The sequence below is a fragment of the Hyperoodon ampullatus genome, assembly GCF_949752795.1.
Source record: "Hyperoodon ampullatus genome assembly, chromosome: 17".
Classification (NCBI taxonomy): domain Eukaryota; kingdom Metazoa; phylum Chordata; class Mammalia; order Artiodactyla; family Ziphiidae; genus Hyperoodon; species Hyperoodon ampullatus.
The window spans coordinates 53,335,515-53,359,381 of record NC_136930.1 but is presented as its reverse complement, the minus strand read 5'-3'; the positions used below and the strand labels follow the sequence as shown (position 1 = coordinate 53,359,381).

At 36.8% G+C, this 23,867-nt stretch overlaps 1 protein-coding gene across 3 annotated transcripts in view; it reads left to right on the top strand.

Moving 5' to 3' along the window:
• Positions 1–23,867, top strand: part of CSMD3 (CUB and Sushi multiple domains 3) — a gene marked incomplete at its 5' end in the record, with an annotated part of 1,086,230 nt that overhangs the window by 646,362 nt on the left and 416,001 nt on the right. For all 3 annotated transcript variants that reach the window (XM_079722286.1, XM_079722285.1, XM_079722284.1), the window contains one exon: positions 16,272–16,410. In XM_079722286.1, the coding sequence (XP_079578412.1) occupies positions 16,272–16,410 (139 nt within the window). The remainder of the gene's footprint in view (positions 1–16,271; positions 16,411–23,867) is intronic.

Genomic DNA, 23,867 nt, shown 5'->3' with positions numbered 1-23,867 from the left:
TGCCCAATAAAATGCAGTCAAGAAAGTTCAGGACAAAATATATGTGTGTTTTATATATCTATATATACGTACACTATGTTTGGAAGTACCTATATATCTTTGAATATATAAAGTCGCATAAAGTCACAAATTATATTGGTAAGAAGGAAGGCTGATCATCTTAAAGATAAAACATATCAAATATATAGCGTTTCAATATAGAATCTATAAGATCGCTGGGGGGGGTTATTTAGAATTGTCACAGTAGGAAGTAACATTCTGAATTCTATTTTTCTCCTACTCTAAGGTTACACATCCATTTTATTAAAAAATATATAAAAGGACTTTTACTAAGACAGATGAACTAGAGCCATTAAACACCCTTTAGTAGATCACCATGTAGTGATCAGGTGACAATTTTAAGTGGTTTCTTCTTTTTCTTGCTTTCCCAATTCTTCTTGTTAGCTGTGCCCAAACTGACATTGGAACCTTTGTTTTCTCAATTTCTAGCTGGTAAATTGAGAATATTTAATATATAACAGGCTTAATTGAATAATACAGCTATTACTTATAAATGTTGAGTTTCATTGAATTGAACATTTTCATAATGTCTCATGATGAAGTAATCCAGACCATGCAATTAAGTTTTCCTCTTAGCCCCTTCAATTAGCATCTCCCTCCGCTTCTAATCACCTTCTCATTTGTAACATCAGGGGGCTGAACTAGATGACTTCACTGTTCTTTTCCAAACCTCAAATATTATGGGCTTACTAGGGGTTACCCTGACAATGGCTATGACTATGTTATTATGTTTAAAAAACATAATGGAGTTGCACAATACAGGACTAAAATAAAAAGAGAAACATGAAAGTAGTGTTCAATTTTTTCCATCATACTTTGCCCTGGAGCTCATTCGTTCTTTTAACCAAAGTTCCCGACCTAGACTTGGGGAATCAGTCAGGAAAGCCTACATTGGTATTTGAAGGAAAAGTAGGAGATAAAAGTTTGTTTCAGGCAGAAGACATATCACTGGTTCAATGTGACTGGAGTGAAGGATAGAGGGACAGGGTTTGATGAATACAGAGACCTCTGAAGAATGAAATGCTTTGTAAAGAGTGCTAAGCAGATTAAAAATTATCCTGTGGCAACAGGAAGCTACCTTAGTTTGGAAGTGACATGACCTGAGCCTCTCCCTCCCCTGCACTGGGAGTTGTGTACAGTTTCAGTAGACAGGCAGAGACTACCTCCAGATAATTGAATCTCGTTGTATTCTCGCTTGCCTAACTTGGGTGTTGGTTTAGGAGCTGCTTGGTGCCTAGCTGCATGGGGTGGTAAAAATAATGAGGTTGACATCAACGAGTCATTTGATGAATTGCTGCTTTATTTGAGAGAGCAATTTCAGTGAGATTTTTCACCATGAAAAATGAATGGTGTTTAACTTTTAAAAATAAGTGAAACAAAATATTCAGAACTAAGTTGGCACAGGCCAATAGGCCCTTCAGACATCCTAAAGAGAACTTTATAAAGTTCCCAAAGGAGAAGAATATTTTTTTCTGCATATGTGAGTGGAATTACATGCAGTTGGCTGGCTCACCTGCCAATTCCTGGATCCAACATGAGGTAGGAACATCACCAAGGATAAGGCTGGAGCCAGGGAAGGCAGAATGGTAGTGGGCTGGAAGTGATCATACAATGGCACTTGCCAGATTACCTGCCACATCCCAGGCTGTGTTTTGAGCCATGTTCCACCCAATAAAGCAGACTAATTTCAGCTCCTGTATAACTAACTCTGATGGGTTTCATTTCTAAGACTCTGATTAAGGTTTGTAAAGATTTCCTTTACTTTTGCCTGAATTCTACTTTGGTACTAATGAGAAGAGCCTGAGACTAGCTGAGGAAAGCTTATGTTTTTCTCTTCCTAAGTTTTTTTTTTTTTTTTTTTTTTTTTTATCACACCACTTCCTCCCCCATTCCCCAGGCTGCCACATAGCCACTCCAACTTACACAAAGAATTATGTCTGGAAGCTCTCTCTGCCTATAGTCTTTGTTCTTTAGACCTTCCATATTTTGACAGAAAAGTTTTGCTTATTATTTATTATAGTTTTTCTTTTGGGACTCTCTCACAGCTTCCAATATATGCTTAATATTTTAGCTAAAACTTTTTTTTATTATCATCGTATTAAACTCTTTATATAGTGAAATATGTACATGTTTATGTATTCTCATTAATACAGATAACTTTCTACTTTTATTTTCTTCACACAAAAAACTCCAAAATCAAATGTATTGTTAAAAATTGCTAATATGCATGGATTGCTGTGTGTTAAAATTAGAAAACAGAAAGAAATTGTTTTAATCAGAATTTATAGAGCAAAGGAAGTCACTATAAAATGTTTTGATAAGAAAACCCGGGGCTTCAACTCACTTAAAGATTGCCTTCTCCCCACAACTCCTCTCTGTCACAGTAGTGTAGAAGTTTAGGCATATTGGCAAATTAGTGATCCACCCACATCCACCAGTCTTCAACCCCTAAAACTGTGGAAAATCTTTGAGAAAAGTGAAAAGAAACTTTCTGTCTGCCATAGGTCTTGAATAAGAATTCTTCAAACCAAAAGGGAGAAATGAAATCACATATGTTGCAGTTCTGTGATCCCCTAGCTGAACTTAGATTTATTTCGGGAGGCTTAAATACAATTGTTAACAGAATTGGGTTATACATTTTATTCATTGACCTGAAGTTCAACACTGATACATTAGCTAAGGATAGATTTAGGCCATCTTTGTAAAAATTTGAACCTTTTTCTTTAGAATCAGGTGATCGAATTTCCTCATGAGGAAGAAAGATTTGATGCTTTATAAAGTCTTGTGATCTTTCAGTTTTGCTAATTGAAAACAAAATACATTAATTTTTATAATTAGCATTGAAACCATTTACTTTGAATTCCACAAACTGTCTGCCTAACTCAATTTAGTAACAATAAATGACTCTTTCACCCACACCTAGACAGTAGCCTGAATATGACTGGCTCTATCTAGGGCCAGTCTCTGCATGGTGACTTCAAAGACACATCCTAAAACCATGAAGAATAGTGTGAATGGTTATCATAGATCTCGTTTAATGGTCTGACACAGGGATTTTCATGATTTTCTACCTAGAAATCTTCCTAAAAATCTTCTTCCTCTTTCTCCACCAAAGCTTCGCACTCACAGCAACTGCATAAACACTCTCCTGTTCTGCTGTAGTCCCCTCACATTCATTCATTCTTCACACAGCCCAAGCGCCCTATTGGGCACCTTGTGAGCGTCCTCCATAAATTCAGGAAGTGCAATTTTCTTATAAGAATCTTTCCCCTTGGAATTCCTTCTTTCTTCACTTGTTTTATGTGATCAGAATTATGTGATCAGAATTCCTTTCAGGGACCTCTGAGGGCATTGCCAGGCTCACCCACCTGTATCCTTCAAAGTTGCTTCTATCAGCCTTGGTTCTAGGAAATTTGGAATAGGGAGGGAAGGGGCAACCTTAAGTACATTTGGATTTATTTCTCTCTTCTCCTGTGTGTGTGTGTGTGTGTGTGTGTGTGTGTGTGTGTGTGTGTATCTCCTGAAACACAGGTAAGATCGTGCTTTTACTCATTTTTCTCAAAGGACTAGTGGGCTACTAGATTTTCTTTACTGCACCAAGCAATGCAAACTGGAGTCAGCCCTTACCCACAAATCCTGGAATCTTTTTCCTCACACAGTAAAATCCCATAGGATTTCTAGTCACTGGAATATTCCTTGTGACTAATACTGCTACATAGAAGGCAACATTTAAGGTATAATATTTGACCCACTCAGAGAGGTTTCCTTAATGGCTTTAGGAAACCCACTGGTCTCTACCCACCTATTTTCTTCCTTTCCAAGGGCTAGCTCCAAAGGATTGAGACATACCTGCCTTATTGTCCATACCTCAAGTGATCTGAGCATCATTATTTGGCCTTCTGTCTTCATTGTCTCTTTTTACCATTTATAGTTTAAAGCCTATTTTGTCTGAGGCCTTCTTTCTTAAGTACAGTCATCATTAACTTATTTTTCTCAGCTTTGATTCACTTTATCAGATGCACGGGACCCTTTGTAGTGGGGAACGAGTCTATGGTTAGATGGTAAATTGGCTTTAAGTCTTCTCTGTCATGAACTTTTTACAAGTGCTCCTGGTCCTCCAATCTTTTGTTTGTACCTTTTCCTAACTATCTTGTTTTTAAATATAGCTATGAGTTTACTGCATATCCAGAACATATTGTTCCAGCGCTTGCACTCAGCTCAAATTCATCTGGATACTTATGTCCTCTAGTTTGGTGAAGCCAACTGCCATAAGATGGAGGTTTTGATGGATCTGAGTCCACTAATAGATCCAAATGCCCAATGTCATAACCTCAAATGCTTACAAGAGCAAGACGGTAACAGAAATAAATTACATGGGCTGAATAAAACAGGCTATCTCACAAGCAGTGAGCAATGTCATATAGAGTTTGCTGTTTTATAAAGCAGGACAATTGGACATACATTATTTTCTGTCTCTGTTGCATATAAGGAAACTGTTCCTGGATATGAGGATTTATTATTCATTGGTGAATGTCATTATAAAAAAAAATGCTACCTAATTATACTCATGTAGACTGAAGGATGAGGAGGATTTATTTGCAGACCAAAAATGAGAGTTGGGTTAAAATGTATTCATTATTTCTTTATAAAATCTGAAATACATGCCATTTACATTTTAAAATCAAATGTTCCTTAATAAAGTTATAAAATTATTTAACTGTTCATGAAAAATGTTGGACGAATCTAAAAATTGTATATTTTATTAAATTTCATTTTAATAAATATACTACTCAGGATCATTTTAGTCTCTCTTCCTGGTTTCTCTTCATTTCTGTGATCTCTGTTTGTATGTGTTCCAGAGCTAGGTCTTGAATATTTTCTCCTATTATTTCCACTCACTCTATTCATACTTTTCATCCAGTCTCCAGCTTTAAATAACACCTATGTGTTGATGGCTCTCAAATTTACATTCTTCTACTTCTCTGTCCTGAAGTCCAGACTCATCTATTCAACTTCCTCCTCAATATCTACACTTAGATGTTTAATAGGCATCTCAAACTTAGCCTGCCCAAAGCTGATCAGATTCCCCCAGTTACTCCAAACCTGATACTGCCACAGACTTTCTCCATCATCATTACTAGCACTCCATTCTTCCAATAATTCAGGCGAAAACTCTTGGGAGTAATTCCTGACTCCTTTCTTTCTATCATAACCATACACAATCCATCAGAAAAATCTGTTAGCTCTACCTTTAATACCTATATTCAAAACCCATCTACTTCTCACTTCCTTAACTGCTGACATCCTGGTCCCAGCAACCATCATCTCTGGCCTAGATTACTGCAACAGTCTTGTAACTGGTCTCATTGCTTCTGCCCTTGATCCTATTCAGTTCTGTAGATACGGTTTGTTATTCAGTTTACCCGTGCCCACCACTTAGTTTCTTCATAGTTATTTCTCTTATGGGACTCAGAAGGCCCTGATACGTATATACTATCTGCTTCTCTCCTCCTTTTTACCTGGCTCTTTGTCTCCCATGCCCTCTTCACTGTAGCTAGCAATGCCCTCTTTGATCTAAAGCAATCCCCTCAACAAAAATGGAAATAGAATATTGGCCTTCTGGATTACATGGTCATGTTCTTGAATATAATTAGGATGTAATACATTCATTGAACTGCTTTATGGATAAAGAGGATTATATTTAATAAAATACATTGGAAGACTCGGGTGAATGCTATTGGCTCAAAGTGGTTGATTTAATTAAGATGCTGAGTTAAGACTAACTGAAAGAAAGTTGTACCTTCCTTGTGAAGATTCATAATAATTTCTAATATTGTTATCATTGTAGCCTCCCTGAAAAGAAAAACAGTGAAAGCAAAATGCATGGCTAACAAGGTATACAGGAAAAATTTCCTGTTACTTTGGGAATGACAACTTATACCATACCAGCTAAGGAGAAAAATGTTGCAGTATCCCTGTCCATAAAAAATTGAGGTTCAGATACCTCCTTTGTGGCTTATTAAGTGGGTTCTAACTGACTCATTTCTCTCAATCATAACCTCAGCTATCCCACTGCCAGTTTATATAAGCAGCAAAAGAAAAGTGAGGGAAATCGAGATCTATATCTATCTACCTACTTACCTACCTACCTAAACTGTTGGAGTCAAAAGTTGTTCAGCTTTTCCTTTATCACCCCGTAGGAGGGAGGATGCTAGTCTCCTTCTCTTCAAAACAAGTTAAGGGGAAGGACTCTAAAAGAATCCCTCATAAGGGAATGCAGTTGCCTGTGAAAAAGAGGAACTAGAATCGCCAGGTGGATATCTGATTATACAGTGTACTTGCTGATCTGCCTTCTATGCTGAATGAACAAGAGAAAGAAAAGTGGTCAAAGCTGGCAGATTAAAGAGAGGGAAAGCTGGCTAGTTAAAATCATTTGGCAAGTCAATGTTGTGAGCTTCCTCTGCATCAAATGAATACCAAAGAAGGTACCCTGGCTTGGCCACTAGGTAAAAGAAACTCAACAACCAGAGACCATAGGATGTACTGTCAGGGGTGAAAGCAGGGAGGTAACTGGAAAAGGTTGATCTTCTCTTCCATCAGGAAATTTCCTGATAGAAATGAGAAGCCACCCTTCTAATTCTTGGCCTTTACAAAGAACTCATTTATTATCCTTATGGAAAGAACAAAACATTTTCCATATCTGACAAATAGAAAATCTCAGGGACCAGTTAGAGTTAGTGTGGAAACAGCAACAGTCAGGAGAGGACTATGACAGCACACTTTTCCTCATTTTAGCCCTAACACCCCACAGGAAAAAGAACCTAGAGGGAAGAGGAAGGAGACATGCTGAGAAAGGATACAGCACCTTCTCTGCTCCAACTGCTGAAGCGAATGGAGGAATGAATCATCAAGTGCTGGTCCTCCATCAGCACCCTCCTCCCCATCCTCCAAGGTGCTCAAAGATGCACCTTGGGTGGGTAGGCTTAGGAAATAAGACAGAATTTTAAATTGGATTGGGCCAAGTTTTTTAATACTGTAAGTGATGAGAATTTTCAAGTATGTGCCCAAAACTTCTTTAAGGAGAAGGAAATTTGTCAGTGCATGTGAAGGCAGTAATTAAGAAGGAAGGAAGGAAGGGAGGGAGGGAGGGAGGGAGGGAGGGAGGAAAGAAAGAGAAAGGAAAAAAGAAAAAGAAAAAAAGAAAGAGAAAGAAAAAGAAAAGAGAAAGAAAGAAGAAAGAAAGGAGAGAAAGAAACCAATTTCTGTTTTCATTCCACCGATTTCAGAATATTCCATAAAATGCCTACTCAAGCAAGAACTTCTTTGCCCTCAGTAGAGAACTCCCTGCATAACTATGGCTTAAGTTCCTTTTTACTGTAATGAGATATCTTAGAGAATTCCTTGAGTGAATAAGATGGGACTAGGGTCCCTGGAGGACTGTTTGACAGCAAGGCTGGACTTGCATGCCAATGAACTTACCCTTTGAGGATAAGGAATTTTTTCTTGAATCTCAGCCTCAAAGGGAAGGAAATCCTTCTCATTCACAGACGGTGCACTCTCTGGAGGGAGTTTGTTTGAGAGAGCAATTAGAGTAACAGTCTGATGCATAGATCAGAATATATTGTGGTTCTCATAGAGAGAATGTGTGTTCACACACATATACCTATTCATATCTCATAATAGACTCCTCTTTTAGTTACATATTAAGGTAATATTAAATTCCTAGAGGACTACCATAGGGAAAACTAATTTAATAGCACTCTGCAGGGTTTTGCTCCTAATTTCTGTGGAGCTGGGTAGGGGAAGGGTAGAAGGGGTTATAGAGATGGAAAGAGGTTCAGAGCTGTGATTGCTTGTCTGCATTCCTGGCACTTTAATTCCTATGTTTCTGACTTTCTCTTTTTATCCAAGATAGAGATGCAACTTGTTTCCCATAATTTTCTTTGAAACATCATCCAGTGTGTTGGGGTTAGACAGAGCAGGTGATTACTTACCACACCTATAACCAACCATAAAGCAAGTTTAAAAATTAAAAAAAAAAAGGAAAGAAATGGAACCTTCATTGTTTATAATCCCCAAGATCAAAGCCTAGTTCTTCTTCCAGTCCTCAATTCCCTTCTGAGCACCTAAGTGCCACTTCTCAGATGAAAGAGCACCAAAATTCTGAAGCATTTTTATTCAAAAGAATTTTAGCTGAATACAGTCTGAAACACTTCTGACTCTTCATACAGATCTTAAAGCATACTGGATATTTTGAATTTGTCCATTCTGAAGCAGGAGGGAAGGGGGCAGGGCACAACCTTTGAAAGAATGACATTGCCTGAGGACATGACATAAACTGATTAGGACCAAATGGGTACAACATGGCGGACAACTCAACTTCCACTAGACCTTGAGCCTCAGTATACACTCACTGTAACACATCAGCAAGCTAAATGACACACCCACAGGCACCATGACAGTTCCAAGGCCAACCATAAGGATCAAAAAGTGGGCGGTGGCCCAATTCCTGGAAATCCCCACCCCTTCCTGAAATAGCTGGAATACTCCTCCCACTCATTAGCTTATGAAATTACCCACCCCTATAAAAACTGACAACCCCATACCCTGATGCCTTTCTCACCTTCTGAGATGGCCCACACTCTATCTGTGTAGTGTGTTTCTCTCTAAATAAATCCACTTCTTACCTATCACTTTGTCTCTCACTGAATTCTTTCTATGATGAGACATCAAGAACCTGAGCTTCATTAAGTCCTGAAACCAGGTGTGTGATCTCAGTTGGAAGACTGTGGGTTTTGGCAGGGTTCAAGTCTGAGCTACGTGGGTGCAAGTCCCAATCAGGGTTTCGGCCAGCTTTGAGTCTTGGATGCGTGGGTTCAAGCCCCAATCAGGCTTTTGGCTGGGTTTGAGTCCCGGCATGTGGGTTCAAGTCCCAATCTGAGGTGTATGGTTTCAATTCTACTCAAAGTAACACAGAAGTGAGTCATCACTCCAATCAAAATTATTTATAACAGACTTTCTTCAGGCCTTAGAAAAATGAAACAGGATAAATGAACTATTTCTACTTTACCATTTATATTTTGTTTTCATTATTTAAAATGGAGAGAAGTTAGTGGCAACAATCTGTATTTCACTAACAGATGGAAATTACCTCTTCATCCCAGGAACCTGAGTGATTATCCAGGAGCATCTTGGAGCTGCAGACTAGCCATATCCTCTTAGATTTTGTCAGCTTGGTCTGTGGGCCAAGAGCTATAAAATGACCTGTGGGATTGGAGTGGAGTGAGGGTTTTGTTAACAATGCCCTCTGGGTCCTACCTTATAATTACTAGAAGTGTTTTCTGCGAATCTGCCTTTTAACAAGTTTTTAATCTAAACTCACCTCTAGGTATCCACAAATGTTTGAAAGTAACCACTGCATGAAACCAAAAGTTCCTCTCCTCATTTTCTACCAACTATAAGCTTCAGAAACAGAAAACTACTTGACTTTCCCTCATACATTAGTATTGTTGTCAAACCTAAGTTTGTGTGCCCGATGCACAGCGAGGCCAAACAAACTGAAAAGTCAGAGTTTGGAGCACAGAAAGGTTTATTGTAAGGCCAAGCAAGGAGAATGGGCAGCTCATGCTCAAAAGACCCCCAACTACCTGATGTTTTTCAGGGAAGAGTTTTTAAAGGAAAAATTTGGAGTGAGAGCTGCAGGGTGTGTGACTTTCTTCTGATTGGTTGGTGGTGAGGTAACAGGATGGTATTCCAGGAATCTTGTGCTCAGCCTGGTTACCATCCTCCACCTGGGAGGGGGCCTTAGTTCCTGTAGAAGAACTCAAAGATGTATTATTATGTATACTGCTTGGGGAGGGACCAGGACCATGCTTTATTGCTGCACTGTTGTTTCTTGACTGCTTTTCCCTTGTGTCTCCATCTCCTCACTTCCCAGACTAATAACTCTTTGAATCTGCCCTTTGGAACTCAGGGAAAGTCTAGGAAGCTGAAGCTATTTTCCTACAAACAAGGAATTGGATATATGGAGAAGATTTTATACCCAGGAGGACACCACAGCATACTGCTTGGTTTCAGTATTTGTCACTTTATTCTTTCTCTGCTCTTTCTGTCCCTCTACCCCTATCTTCTATTCATTTTTTTAAAAATCAAACTCACCTCTGACAAAATCTCCTTCAAGAACTCTTTCTTAATGCCCTTGGGACGTCACCTGTCTCTCCCCTACATTTCCACCTATCTGGCTCAAGCATTTATTTATTCTTCATGTTAACTGTATCTGTCTTCCTTGTAGAAACTGTGTGTCTCCTGAGGACAGATATAATGTCATATAGATTTTTTTTAATTTAATCACCTGGCATAGTATCTTATATACATCAAAAGCTAAATAATTTTTTGAATTAATAAATACATGAATAATAAATAAATTAATGTTAGGGAAGCACTTAAAATTGTGTGGTTAGAATCTCAAATTTACATTAAAAACTTTGGGTTGAATATTCTATCCCTCTAACTATCCATTTGTCTTCATTAAACCTATTTTAGGGAGAATAGATATGCTTAAATAAATATGTCTTGGAAAATTAATCCAATACATCTATCATGGAAGTAGATTCTAACTTGGAATTTGAAGATTCGAATTTGAATCTCACCTCTGCTACTACCCAGATCTGTGTTTCTCATCAAGTCATATGTTTGATGATTTTTTCCCTTACCTGTAAAACTGGCATAAGAAAGAAACAAGCATTTTTATGCTACAAGCTTATTAAAGTAATTAAGTTAAGTAATGTATATAAAGCATACTCTAAACTGGAAAGTATTATGACTGTCTTAGTTGGTATAGCAGAAATGGCCAGCTGTTTAACTTTAAGCTCTTACTCCATTCATTATACAGAGTTGTAGGTAGGAAATAGCTACCCAGCTGAGGGACTTCATTTCACAGCCTCCTTTGAAGTTAGATATGGCCAAGTGAGTAAGTGGAAGTAATGTAAATAACGTCCAAGCTGTGGTCCATAAAAAGCATACATAGAGTGGTCCTCTATGCTCTGTTTCCTTTCCTGCCAGCTAAAATGGAAATGACTCCCATGAGAATCTAGAAAATCACCTGCTGAAATGGCTGAGGCTTTGTCATCCTGGGTCTTAAGAGACTAGAAGGTGGATGGCTGTTTTGCTGATAGGCACGCTTCATTGTACTGTCACATGAGTGTATCAAAGAAAAATTTCACTGGAGTTAAACAGGCAAGGAAGATTTTATTCAAGACTATTGCAGTAAGGAGGAGTGATTGAATTCAAATGCACTGAGGGAAGGTTTGTAAGGGCTGAGATGAGCTAGTGGTAAAGTAATGGAGGAAGTTGGGTGACAGGTTGAGAGTCTTGAAGAAGCCTGTTTAAAGTTTAGTCAAGATGAAGGCCATTTTGGTCAAGTGAAAAAAAACTACTGTGTTAAGCTACTAAAATTTAGGTATTTATTTATATTACCAGCTACAGTCATCTGAATTCACACAGTTAGGAGAGAGGAAGACCCAAACAGAAATAGTCCATCCCAGCCTTGCCCCATTGTTGTGTTATAATGCATAATGGTCAGTACCTACTTAAATTGTGTTAAATTAAAAAAATTTTTCAAAGGTTACATCTTAAACTTCTTTTATTTTCTTCTCTAAGTATTCACCTTAATCTTTCACTTATATTGAAGTCTTAACATCAGCCTATGTTGAAAATGACACATAATATAACTAAGAGCTCCAGATTCTATTTTCTGTTGTTTCTTGTGATATTTCACAGACCTTTTATCCTCAACATTGAATCTCATTATCTTTCCACATAAAATTCCTTCCTGTTTTGTGTTTCCTATTTTGGTGAATGGAATTATCTTCCATAATGTTGCACATGCCAGGGGCCCAATGACCAATTTAGACTCCATCATCTTGCTCTCTCATTGCATGTAATCAATAAATGCTTTTGAGTCTGTCTCCTAAATATCTCCATATTTAGCCCTTTCCTGTTACCACCATATATCAGAATCTGATTATACCTTCCTAGATGATTGTGACAGTCTCCTAATTGATCTCATCAACTCCAGGTACTCTGCTTCTAGTTCATTGTACCTGTAACTTTCATTTAAATGAAAATTGTATTATTTGTCTATATATGTTTATGTAGCCTTTGTCTACAATTTTTTTTAACATCTTTATTGGAGTATAATTGCTTTACAATGGTGTGTTAGTTTCTGCTATATCACAGAGTGAATCAGCTATACGTATACATATATCCCCATATCCTCTCCCTCTTGCATCTCTCTTCCACCCTCCCTATCCCACCCCTTGTCTACAATTTTTCATTTTTCTATGGTTTACTTTCCTTAATATAGCATATCAGGTCCTTTTTTTTTTTGTTTTTTGGGTTTTTTTTAGCCGCACTGCATGGCATGTGGGATCCTAGTTCCCTGACCAGGGATTGAACCCATGCCCCCCCACCCCCAGCAGAGGCATGGATTCTTAACAACTAGACCACCAGGAAAGTCCCATTAGGTCCTTTTCTACTCTTCTTCCTTCATCTCTTATCACTTCTTGATTCCCTAAAAAAGGTAACTGGCATTACTCAAAAACATGCTAATTCAGCATTCTACTCTTAAGCACATGCTGTTTCTTCCGTTTACAATATCCTCTCTCTCTTTTTCTCCTGGTGAATTCTGACTCATCCTTGAAGACTCAAATTAAATAGAATCTCTTCTGTGAAGCCTTAATTCCTGTCCTCTTCCAGATCCCTTGTCCCATGGACATATCTTTCTTATATAATTTATGACATTATTACCTTTTATGTTTATGTTTCTGTATTTTGCACATGGGCAGTGTGATAAAAGGAAAAAGAATATCTTAATTACATTTGTAAAGAAGTTTCTAGAGTCAAGTTACCTCTGTTCAAATCCTTGCTAGCTGATGTGCAAATTATTTAAATTCTCTACACATCAATGTTCTTACCTACATATGTGGTTGGATTATTTTGAGTATTACATAAAATAATACAAAGGACTTCTTACATAGTGCCTGGCACCTAGGAAACATTTGTTAAATGTTAGAAGTAGTACAAATACCACGTGGGTGCATACTTGACATACAATTGTTTGCTGAATGACTGAAATATGAATGAGTAAATGATGAATGAGTGAATAGGACTTGAAAATAAATCCCTGTATCTTGATCTCCTTTCTGTTTTCCATATGTTCCTAGTTTCCTTTGTTCAGTCAAAGATACTGTCTTTTACAGAAGGCTTTTTTAAACTACAGAATGTTTATACTTGGAGGTACACAAACTTTTAGGTGTTAAATATATAAGCATTTCTTAAATTTCAATAGGTACATATTTTTAGGCATTATGAAAAAATACAAATACATAAAGACAATGATTTTACAGATATTTTTGCTTAGGGCAAGTTTAAAGAAATCATTTAAGTTAAATTAAAAGTAAGTCTATTTAAAGAAAATCATTAATTATATAAGCAGTACATGGATGTGGCAAAATTGTAAGGTTTGGGCAACTAACTTTATTGCCTTTCTGTTTGTATTGTTATTCATGTTATAGTTAAGGTTCTCTTTACAAATTCAAATCTTTGTTATTTTTATTACTATTAGTTCTTTTAGCTTTCCAAAGCTTTTTCTTTTTCCTTTTTCTCTTGAACGTTTTCTTTACACTTGGTCTCCCCTTATTTTGCCCTGCACTTTGTCCCCTCCATGCTCTGCTGCTGTTGCTCCACCATAGCTTTTCTATGTGAACATCTTCCTGCCATGTGGCTGCTAGTCACTGTGATCATGAGGCTTTTCTTGACTGATCTGCACTTAGCATCTCTTTCTTCACTTAGGTTTCACACTCTCTTGGGGAAGCTGTCTCCATACTTTTGGGATAATAATTTTGTAGAGTTCCAACCCTATGTGTGAGAGAAAGAAGCCAGTTCAGAATGTTGTATGTTAATTAGGAGAAGACTCACTTTGTAGCAGGGCCACTATTTGGGAAAGTCCTTTCAGGAAACAGTCACCACATCTTTTTGCTACTCCTTTCCTTTAAAGCTCCTTCCTAACTCTGCCTCTTTAACATGTTGGACTGAGGGACCAGCTGAAATGCTTCTGGGTACTCTACTTTTTAATCTTTAATGGCCCATTGCTCAATTGCTAATTTTATGACTGATTACCTCTTTCAATCATGATTAGACTGAAGTGCACAGATACTTTCCTAGAACAATTTGAGTTGATAACATGTTAGGGATTTTTCTATATTTCCAGGACCTTCACTCACCAAAATACTTTACTCTGTCTTTTAAAATACGGTAATTTAAGTGACTGTTATGCACATAATTTTATTTTTGAAATACATAATAACCCTACAGGAAACCTAATTATGAGTCATCATAGCAAGGAAGAGTAAATAATCCTCATCAAAATGGTCTCCTTTGAAAGCTTTTTAAGAAACAAAATCAAATTCTACTAAGGAAGAAAATTTAGTTTTATATGAAAGTTCTTTCTCATACAAATAATAAATTTTGGCAATTTCACAGAAAATATTTTTCTCAAATGGACATTTTGTAGTAATGATTGATTCCTAGGCCAATTTATTAAATATTTCCTATTTTATTTGGGTTATATCAAATTACTTAAAGAATGAAAAAGTATAAAAATAGTGTCTAGAACAATAGGCTTTAGAAATTCTGTAAGGTAAAACTGGAAGAAACAAGTAAACAACAACGACAAAAATATAAACACATGAGGTAGAGTTTAAATGGAAAGAATTAAAGAAAATAAAAATATAACATTGTAAGTCATTGGGAAGGGTCTCTATCTAATGTGTTGAAAAGCCGATATAGTATACATTTGACTATTTTTCTTTCCAAATAATTTTCAATAATTCAAATACTCTTTGCTTCATTCCCCACCCCCCACCCCCACTTTGTATACCTCCTGAAGGTATAGAATAGGCTAATGTAGCTGGGCTTCAGAGTGAAGGGGAGAAGTTTGGAGTATAGGCTAGAGTGTAAGGCAATAGCTAGATCATTCAGGGCCTTGTTGGTCAACACAGAAAAATGCCATTTAAACGTGTTTGAGGTTTAAACAATTACTCTGGCCATAGTGTGGAGGATAGTTAGCATGGATGAGGAGACACCAATTAAGAGGGTCAGTTAGGAGGGTTTATACCAGAGATGAAATTATGGTAATTTAATCTGGTAGCTATAGAGATAGAGAAACAAGACTGGGCTTGAGGATGGGTTGGATATGAGAGTAAATAGTAATAAGGATAATGAAACTATGAAAGATGACTACTTCTAACTTTCTGGGCTATGCAAATCCATGGATGGTGGTTTCATTTACCAATATTGGAAATAATGGGAGAGGACTGGTTTTGAGGTCCTATTTTGTAAAAACTGACTTGAAAGTACCTTTGAGGCTTTCAGGTCTTGTGAACTTCGACAAGTTGTTCTTTCAACTTGGTTTATTTCTCTTCAAAATGAGGTGCTTACACTAAATTACCTTATCAGTACCTACTGGGATTAAAATGCTATCATTGTGGTTTCAATTGTGTATGAGTTTAGGGGAAAGCAGAAGACTAAATTCTTGAAATGATAAGCTGAGTTGAATCTGATGTTAAAGGGAGAGGAAATCAAGGTACCTGTCTAGGAAAGCAAATGGTATGATGAAACTGTAAATTGAAGGACATTATTCTGACAGCTGGATTGAAGCAAGAGAGAAATTAGCAGATGGGAAATCAGGGAAGAGACTGAATGAATGAAGGCCTAAAATTGTAATAGGGACTCTGGTAAAAGGAAGATCAAAGTTTTAGACACTGTATAGCATGAATTAACAGTATTTGATGCATAAATCAGAAAATGAAAGACAGAGAAACTAAAACTAACAGCTTATATTTTTTTCAAGTTTTGAAAATGATGGAGACACAAGAACGTATTTAAGGGATATAATTGGGAGACTTGAGTTTATCTGACATGCTGAGTGTGTAACTAAGCCATATTTCAGAAAGTAAATTACTTTTTTTAGGGAAAATAATCATTCAATAATAGAATGACAGGATGAAATTTTACTTTCAAAAACAATATTAAATAGCATTTAATATGTACATGCAAAAATTAATTTTAAAAAATACAGTTAGTACTAAAAATCTTTTCTGCAACTTGTTCTAAAATTTTTATTTTTACTTGTTCTCGATTTTATTTTTCAGCTCCATGCGGTGGCCATTTTTCAGCTCCGAGTGGATTGATTCTCTCACCAGGATGGCCAGGATACTATAAAGACTCTCTGAACTGTGAATGGGTGATTGAAGCTGAACCTGGACACTCTATCAAAATTACATTTGAAAGGTCTCTGCAAATATTTTTCTACTTAAAAAAAAATCATCTAAAAGAATAGTTGAGGTTCTGCATTTTACTTTCAATATTAATGTTTAATTTTATTACAGTAGTCAGTTGTTGGACATTGAGTGTTTCAGAATGTTTGCCCCTTTTAGCCTTTCAGCCTATTTTCAAGTTAATTTTCTATTTCCTTAATGCTCTATCAGTATGAATGAAATGTGCAAGATGGACCTTTTTTGATTCATATATATGCATACTACTCTGATATAAACCTATGACCTTTAACTTAGTAAGTTTAGTCATCCTATACTTTGAAGGGCCTGTGGATTCTGTTCTGCTAGATTCCGAAAGGCAAAGGTGCTGTAAACACACTTGAATTGATACCGTATTTCAACCTAAGACATTTGCTTATACATACTACCTATACCTATATACCTACACTTACAGGCCCTTCAGAAAAATGGCTGCATCAAATTAATGTAAATTAACGATTGGTCAGTCAAGTTTTTTTTTTCCTTAGGATAATTAGTATTACTGATCAAATAATCTATATCCTAAAAGATTATAATATTGACTATTAAAAATTTAAAAGAATGAATCTTCTGACTTGTGATTGGATCACTATTCTGAGATCCAAATAGAAGTATCTATATAATTTTTCAATTATATTGTTGACCCCTCTCATCTCCCAACCTTTTCTTAAAAAAAAAAAAAAAGTCCAGTAAACATTATAGTAAACATATAAATATATATATAATTTCAGAAGAATTTTGCTCTGATGATTGAATTTTACAAATATAACATGATCTTTCCCTGATTAAAGAGTTCCTTCATTGAATTAATCTATTCATGCTAGTGTAAAAACTTGAGAGGAAAACAGATTCTATTTTGACAGATATAAAATATGAAACATTTCACATGAGGTCACTCTGCTTTATTATGACTTACACAACTTTACTATGACTATATTAGTTTGCTAAGGCTGCCATAACAAAGTGTAACAGACTGAGTGGCTTAAATAACAGAAATTTATTTCCTCATAGTTCTAAAGTCTAGAAGTCTGAGATCAAGGTGTCAACAGGGTTGTCTTCTGTGGTTTTAGTCATTGGCTAATAGATGGCTGTCCTTTTCCTGTGTCTTCATATAGTCTTTCCTCTGTGTGTGTTTGTTTCCTAATCTTCTCTTATAAGGACACAAGTCATATTAGATTAGGGTCCACCCATATAATCTCATTTTACCTTAATTACCTCATTAAAAGACCTTTCTCCAAATACAGTCACATTCTGAGGTACTAGGGGGTTAGGACTTCAACATATAAATTTTAGGGGGACATGATTCAGCCCACAATAATAACCTACACATTAAGAAAATGGTTTTATTTAGAATAATTTGGCAGAGATTTTGTTATGATGTTAAAACCATATTCTTTATTCAGTGGTTACTGTGTTGCCATAGTAATTTTAGAGAAGCTTGAAAAACATCTTATTTATTCAGAATCAAATCTTTGTCAGATAACATTTTTCCATTAATGTGGGACCCAAATTAACCCACCTTACTGTATTACACAGAATTCTACTTGGTTTGGAGTATACCATATAACATCATATTACTGATCATATCATTGAATAATTTAAAAACTTATACTGATTTGTGTCAATAAGACAGAGATTTATAATGTATTTTTAATTTGTTAAATTTAGAGTATCACATTTGAAGGATTGGCATATCTGTCAGGTTATCACAATTGATCTCATATTTTTTAAAACTGCATGTATTAGGTTTAAGTGCATGATTTTAGTATTTGCCATTTTGGACTTAACATTATTTTGTGTCAGGAGTTATGATGTTAAGGTAATTAAAACCTCTTATATTTGCATAATTCATAACATTTATATCCATATAATTCTCACTAATCATCATCCTTCAATATCTAAATAAAAAGTTGAGCCCATCTCAGATACAAAGGTAAGTCTAGGCCCTCTTTATATTTTTCAGAGCTTTCCTGGGGATGCTTTTGTTCACTTCTGACTTTGAATTCCTGCTTTTAGAGTCATCTCAGTTGCGAGATCCAGAGGCTGTTGCCCTTTCTCAACTCTTTAGTCTGCTCTTTATTTGGATCACTTGGCTTCATTCTCACAAAAACCTTAGAACAAGGGATAACCAAAGAGGATTATTGCACAATCCAGAATAATTTAAGATTAAATAAACCTTCACTGTCCTAAAATTTTCCTGGTAATTCCCATCACTGGAACGATTGCATCTCTCTCTCCAGTTCCCTCTCCTTAGCCCAGACCCTTCCCCATCTCTATCTAGTCTTTTCCCTATCAGGATCTTCAGCCCTCATTTCCCTACTCCCTAGTTGCCCACTCCAGTATATAAAGGGTAAGTCTCAAAGTACCTGTTACTTAAGCAGAGCAATTTAACTATTTGTTGCTCTGAGCTTCCAACTCGGTGATGGATGGGATGATAGGGATGAATTTTGCCTTTCTTTCCAAACATGCAGATTAAGATTTTTTTCCCCTAAATCAGAAATCAGTTCTACCAAGAATTCATCCTTTCTCCACTTCCCAGATGACTCAAATTGTAGCCATCTTTAAATTTCAAAAAAAAGTTATATTCAATTTAGAAGCATTACATAAGCATAAAATAATATGAGGAAATTGTGTTATTAACAAAGTGCATTATTGTATTAAAAAGCATTCCCTGGTTTGTAAATGATAGTCATTAACCATCACTAAATAAATAAGTAACTTCTGATATCCTTCAGCCTTAGGTAGGCTATCTATTGATAGAATTGCCTACGTGAGAAGCAGTTAGATTGCAAAGCAATAGTTGTAATTTAGACCACCACACTTGTGACTTTTGATTTTCAACTTTTATTTGGAGTCACTATTTTCTCTGCCCAAAGTTCTTAATATGTATGTCCTATCTCTCCCAACGTGTAGTTACATGGGCCTCTTTGCTGTCTTGTTTAGATACCGTCAGATTTCTCCAAAGTGAATTAATGTGCACTGTAAAGGCAGTGCTTGAAGTCAGACCATTCCAAATTTACCTTCCGTAGGAAAAAATCTTTCCAGCCACTTTTTTTAACATCTTTATTGGAGTATAATTGCTTTATAATGGTGTGTTAGTTTCTGCTGTATAACAAAGAAAATCGACTATATGTATACATATATCCCCATATCCCCTCCCTCTTGCAAATCCCTCCCACTCTTCCTATGCCACCCCTCTAGGTGATCACAAAGCACCAAGCTGATCTCCTTGTGCTATGTAGCTGCTTCCCACTAGCTATCTATTTTACATTTGGTATTGTATATATGTCAATGCTACTTGCACCGTCCGCCCCAGGTTGCCCTTCCTCTTTCCTATGTCCTCAAGTCCATTTTCTATGTTTACGTCTTTATTCCTGTCTTGCCCCTAGGTTCATGAGAACAATTTCTTTTCTTTTTGTTTTTTTTAGATTCCATATATATGGGTTAGCATATGGTATTTGTTTTTCTCTTTCTGACTTACTTCACGCTGTATGACAGTATCTAGGTCCATCCACCTCACTACAAATAACTCTATTTTTTTTCTTTTTTTTTTCTTTTTTTTTTTTTTTAAACAGTTTACAGACTGCAGTGCTGAAGACACACTACTTTTTTTTTTTTTTTTTTTTTTAAACAGTTTACAGACTGCAGTGCTGAAGACACACTACTTTTTTTTTTTTTTTTTTTTAAAGATGTTGAGGGTAGGGCTTCCCTGGTGGCGCAGTGGTTGAGAGTCCGCCTGCCGATGCAGGGGACACGAGTTCGTGCACTGGTTCGGGAAGATCCCACATGCCGCGGAGCGGCTGGGCCCGTGAGCCATGGCCGCTGAGCCTGCGCATCCGGAGCCTGTGCTCCGCAACGGGAGAGGCCACAACAGTGAGAGGCCCGCGTACAGCAAAAAAACAAAACAAAAAAAAAACAAAAAAAAAAAGATGTTGAGGGTAGGAGTTTATTAATTAATTAATTTATTTTTGCTGTGTTGGGTCTTCGTTTCTGTGCAAGGGCTTTCTCTAGTTGTGGCGAGCGGGGGCCACTCTTCATTGCGGTGCGCAGGCCTCTCACTATCGCGGCCTCTCGTTGTGGAGCACAGGCTCCAGATGCGCAAGCTCAGTAGTTGTGGCTCACGGGCCTAGTTGCTCCGTGGCATGTGGGATCCTCCCAGACCAGGGCTTGAACCCATGTCCCCTGCATTAGCAGGCAGATTCTCAACCACTGCGCCACCAGGGAAGCCCCTATTTTGTTTCTTTTTATGGCTGAGTAATATTCCATTGTATATATGTGCCATATCTTCTTTATCCATTCATCTGTCAATGGATACCTAGGTTGCTTCCATGTCCTGGCTGTTGTAAATAGTGCTGCAATGAGCATTGTACTGCATGTCTCTTTTTGAATTATGGTTTTCTCAGGGTATATGCCTGGTAGTGGGATTGCTAGGTCATATGATAGTTCTATTTTTAGTTTTTAAGGAACTTCCATACTGTTCTCCACAGCGTCTGTGACAATTGACACTCCCACCAACAGTGCAAGAGGGTTCCCTTTTCTCCACACCCTCTCCAGCATTTATTGTTTGCAGATTTTTTCATGATGGCCATTCTGACTGGTGTGAGGTGATACCTCATTGTGGTTTTGATTTGCATTTCTCTAATGATTAGTGATGTTGAGCATTCTTTCATGTGTTTGTTGGCAGTCTGTATATCTTCATTGGAGAAATGTCTATTTAGGTCTTCTGCCCATTTTTGGATTGGGTTGTTTAATTTTTTGATATTGAGCTGCATGAGCTCCTTGTAAATTTTGGAGATTAAGCCTTTGTCAGTTGCTTCATTGGCAAATATTTTCTCCCATTCTGGGGGGTTGTCTTTTCTTCTTGTTTATGGTTTCCTTTGCTGTCCAAAAGCTTTTAAGTTTCATTAGGTCCCATTTGTTTATTTTTGTTTTTATTTCTCTAGGAGGTGGGTCAAAAAGGATCTTGCTGTGATTTATGTCAAAGAGTGTTCTTCCTATGTTTTCCTTTAAGAGTTGTATAGTGTCTGCCCCTACATTTAGGTCTTTAATCCATTTCTGAGTTTATTTTTGTGTATGGTGTTAGGGAGTGTTCTAATTTCATTCTTTTACATGTAGCTGTCTAGTTTTCCCAGCACCACTTATTGAAGAGGCTGTCTTTTCTCCATTGTATAGTCTTGCCTCCTTTATCAAAAATAAGGTGACCATATGTACATGAGTTTATCTCTGGGCTTTCTATCCTGTTCCATTGATCTATATTCCTGTTTTTGTGCCAGTACCATCTCTCTTGATTACTGTAGCTTTGTAGTATAGTCTGAAGACAGGGAGTCTGATTCCTCCAACCCCATTTTTCTTTCTCAGGATTGCTTTGGCTATTGGGGTCTTTTGTGTTTCCATACAAATTGTGAAATATTTTGTTCTAATTGTGTGAAAAATGCCATTGGTAGTTTGGTAGGAATTTCATTGAATCTGTAGATTGCTTTGGGTCGTACAGTCATTTTCACAATGTTGATTCTTCCAATCCAAGAACATGGTATAGCTCTACATCTGTTTGTATAATCTTTAATTTCTTTCATCAGTGTCTTATAGTTTTATGCATATAGGTCTTTTGTCTCCTTAAGTAGGTTTATTCCTATATAATTTATTATTTTGTTGCAGTGGTAAATGGGAGTGTTTCCTTAATTTCTCTTTCAGATTTTTCATCATTAGTGTATAGGAATGCAAGAGATTTCTGTGCATTAATTTTGTATCCTGCTACTTTACCAAATTGATTGATTAGCTTTAGTAGTTTTCTGGTAGCATGTTTAGGATTCTGTATGTATAATATCATATCATCTGCAAACAGTGACAGTTTTACTTCTTCTTTTCTGATTTGGATTCCTTTAATTTCTTTTTCTTCTCTGATTGCTGTGGCTAAAACTTCCAAAACTATTTTGAATAATAGTGGTGAGAGTGGGCATCCTTGTCTTGTTCCTGATTTTAAAGGAAACGGTTTCAGTTTTTCACCATTGAGAATGATGTTGGCTGTGGGTTTGTCATACATTGCCTTTATTATGTTGAGGTAAGTTCCCTCTATGCCTACTTTCTGGAGAGTTTTTATCATAAATGGGTGTTGAATTTTGTCAAAGTTTTTTTCTGCATCTATTGAGATAATCATATCGTTTTTCTCCTTCAATTTCTTAGTACGGTTTATCACATTGATTGATTTGCGTATATTGAAGAATCTGCATTCTTGGGATAAACCCCACTTGATCATGGTGTATGATCCTTTTAATGTGCTGTGGGATTCTGTTTGCTAGTATTTTGTTGAAGATGTTTGCATCTATGTTCATCAGTGGTATTGGTCTGTAGTTTTCTTATTTTGTGATCTCTTTTTCTGGTTTTGGTATCAGGGTGATTGTGGCCTCGTAGAATGAGTTTAGGAGTGTTCCTCCCTCTGCTATATTTTGGAAGAGTTTGAGAAGGATAGGTGTTATCTCTTCTCTATATGTTTGATAGAATTCACATGCGAAGCTATCTTGTCCTAGTCTTTTGTTTGTTGGAACGTTTTTAATCACTGTCTCAATTTCAGTGCTTCTGATTGGTCTGTTTATATTTTCTTTTTCTTCCTGGTTTAGTCTCAGAAGGTTGTGCTTTGCTAAGAATGTGTCCATTTCTTCCAGGTTGTCTTTTTTTTTTTTTTTTGCGTTATGTGGGCCTCTCACTGTTGTGGCCTCTCCCGTTGCGGAGCACAGGCTCCGGATGCGCAGGGTCAGCGGCCATGGCTCACGGACCCTGCTGCTCCGTGGCATGTGGGATCTTCCCAGACTGGGGCACAAACCCATGTCCCCTGCATCGGCAGGCAGACTCTCAACCACTGTGCCACCAGGGAAGCCCCCAGGTTGTCATTTTATTGGCATAGAGTTACTTATAGTAATCCCTTATGATTCTTTGTATTTCTGCATTGTCAGTTGTTAGTTCTTCTTTTTTATTTCTAATTCTACTGATTTGAGTCTTCTCCCTTTTTTTCTTCATGAGTCTGGCTAATGATTTATCAATTTTGCTTATCTTCTCAAAGAACCAGCTTTTAGTTTTATTGATCTTTGCTACTGTTTCCTTCATTTCTTTGTCATTTATTTCTTATCTGATCTTTATGATTTCTTTCCTTCTGCAAACTTTGTGAGGTTTTTGTTCTTCTTTTTCTAACTGCTTTAGGTGTAAGGTTAGGTTGTTTATTTATTTATTTATTTTTTGATTCTTGAGGTAGGATTGCTTTGCTATAAACTTCCCGTTTAGAACTGCTTTTGCTGAGTCCCATAGGTTTTGGAACATCATATTTTTATTGTTATTTTTTTCTAGGTAGCTTCTGATTTCATCGGTGATCTCTCGGTAATTTAGTAGCGTATTGATTAGCCTCCATGTGTTTGTATTTTTTACAGTTTTTTTCCTATAATTGAT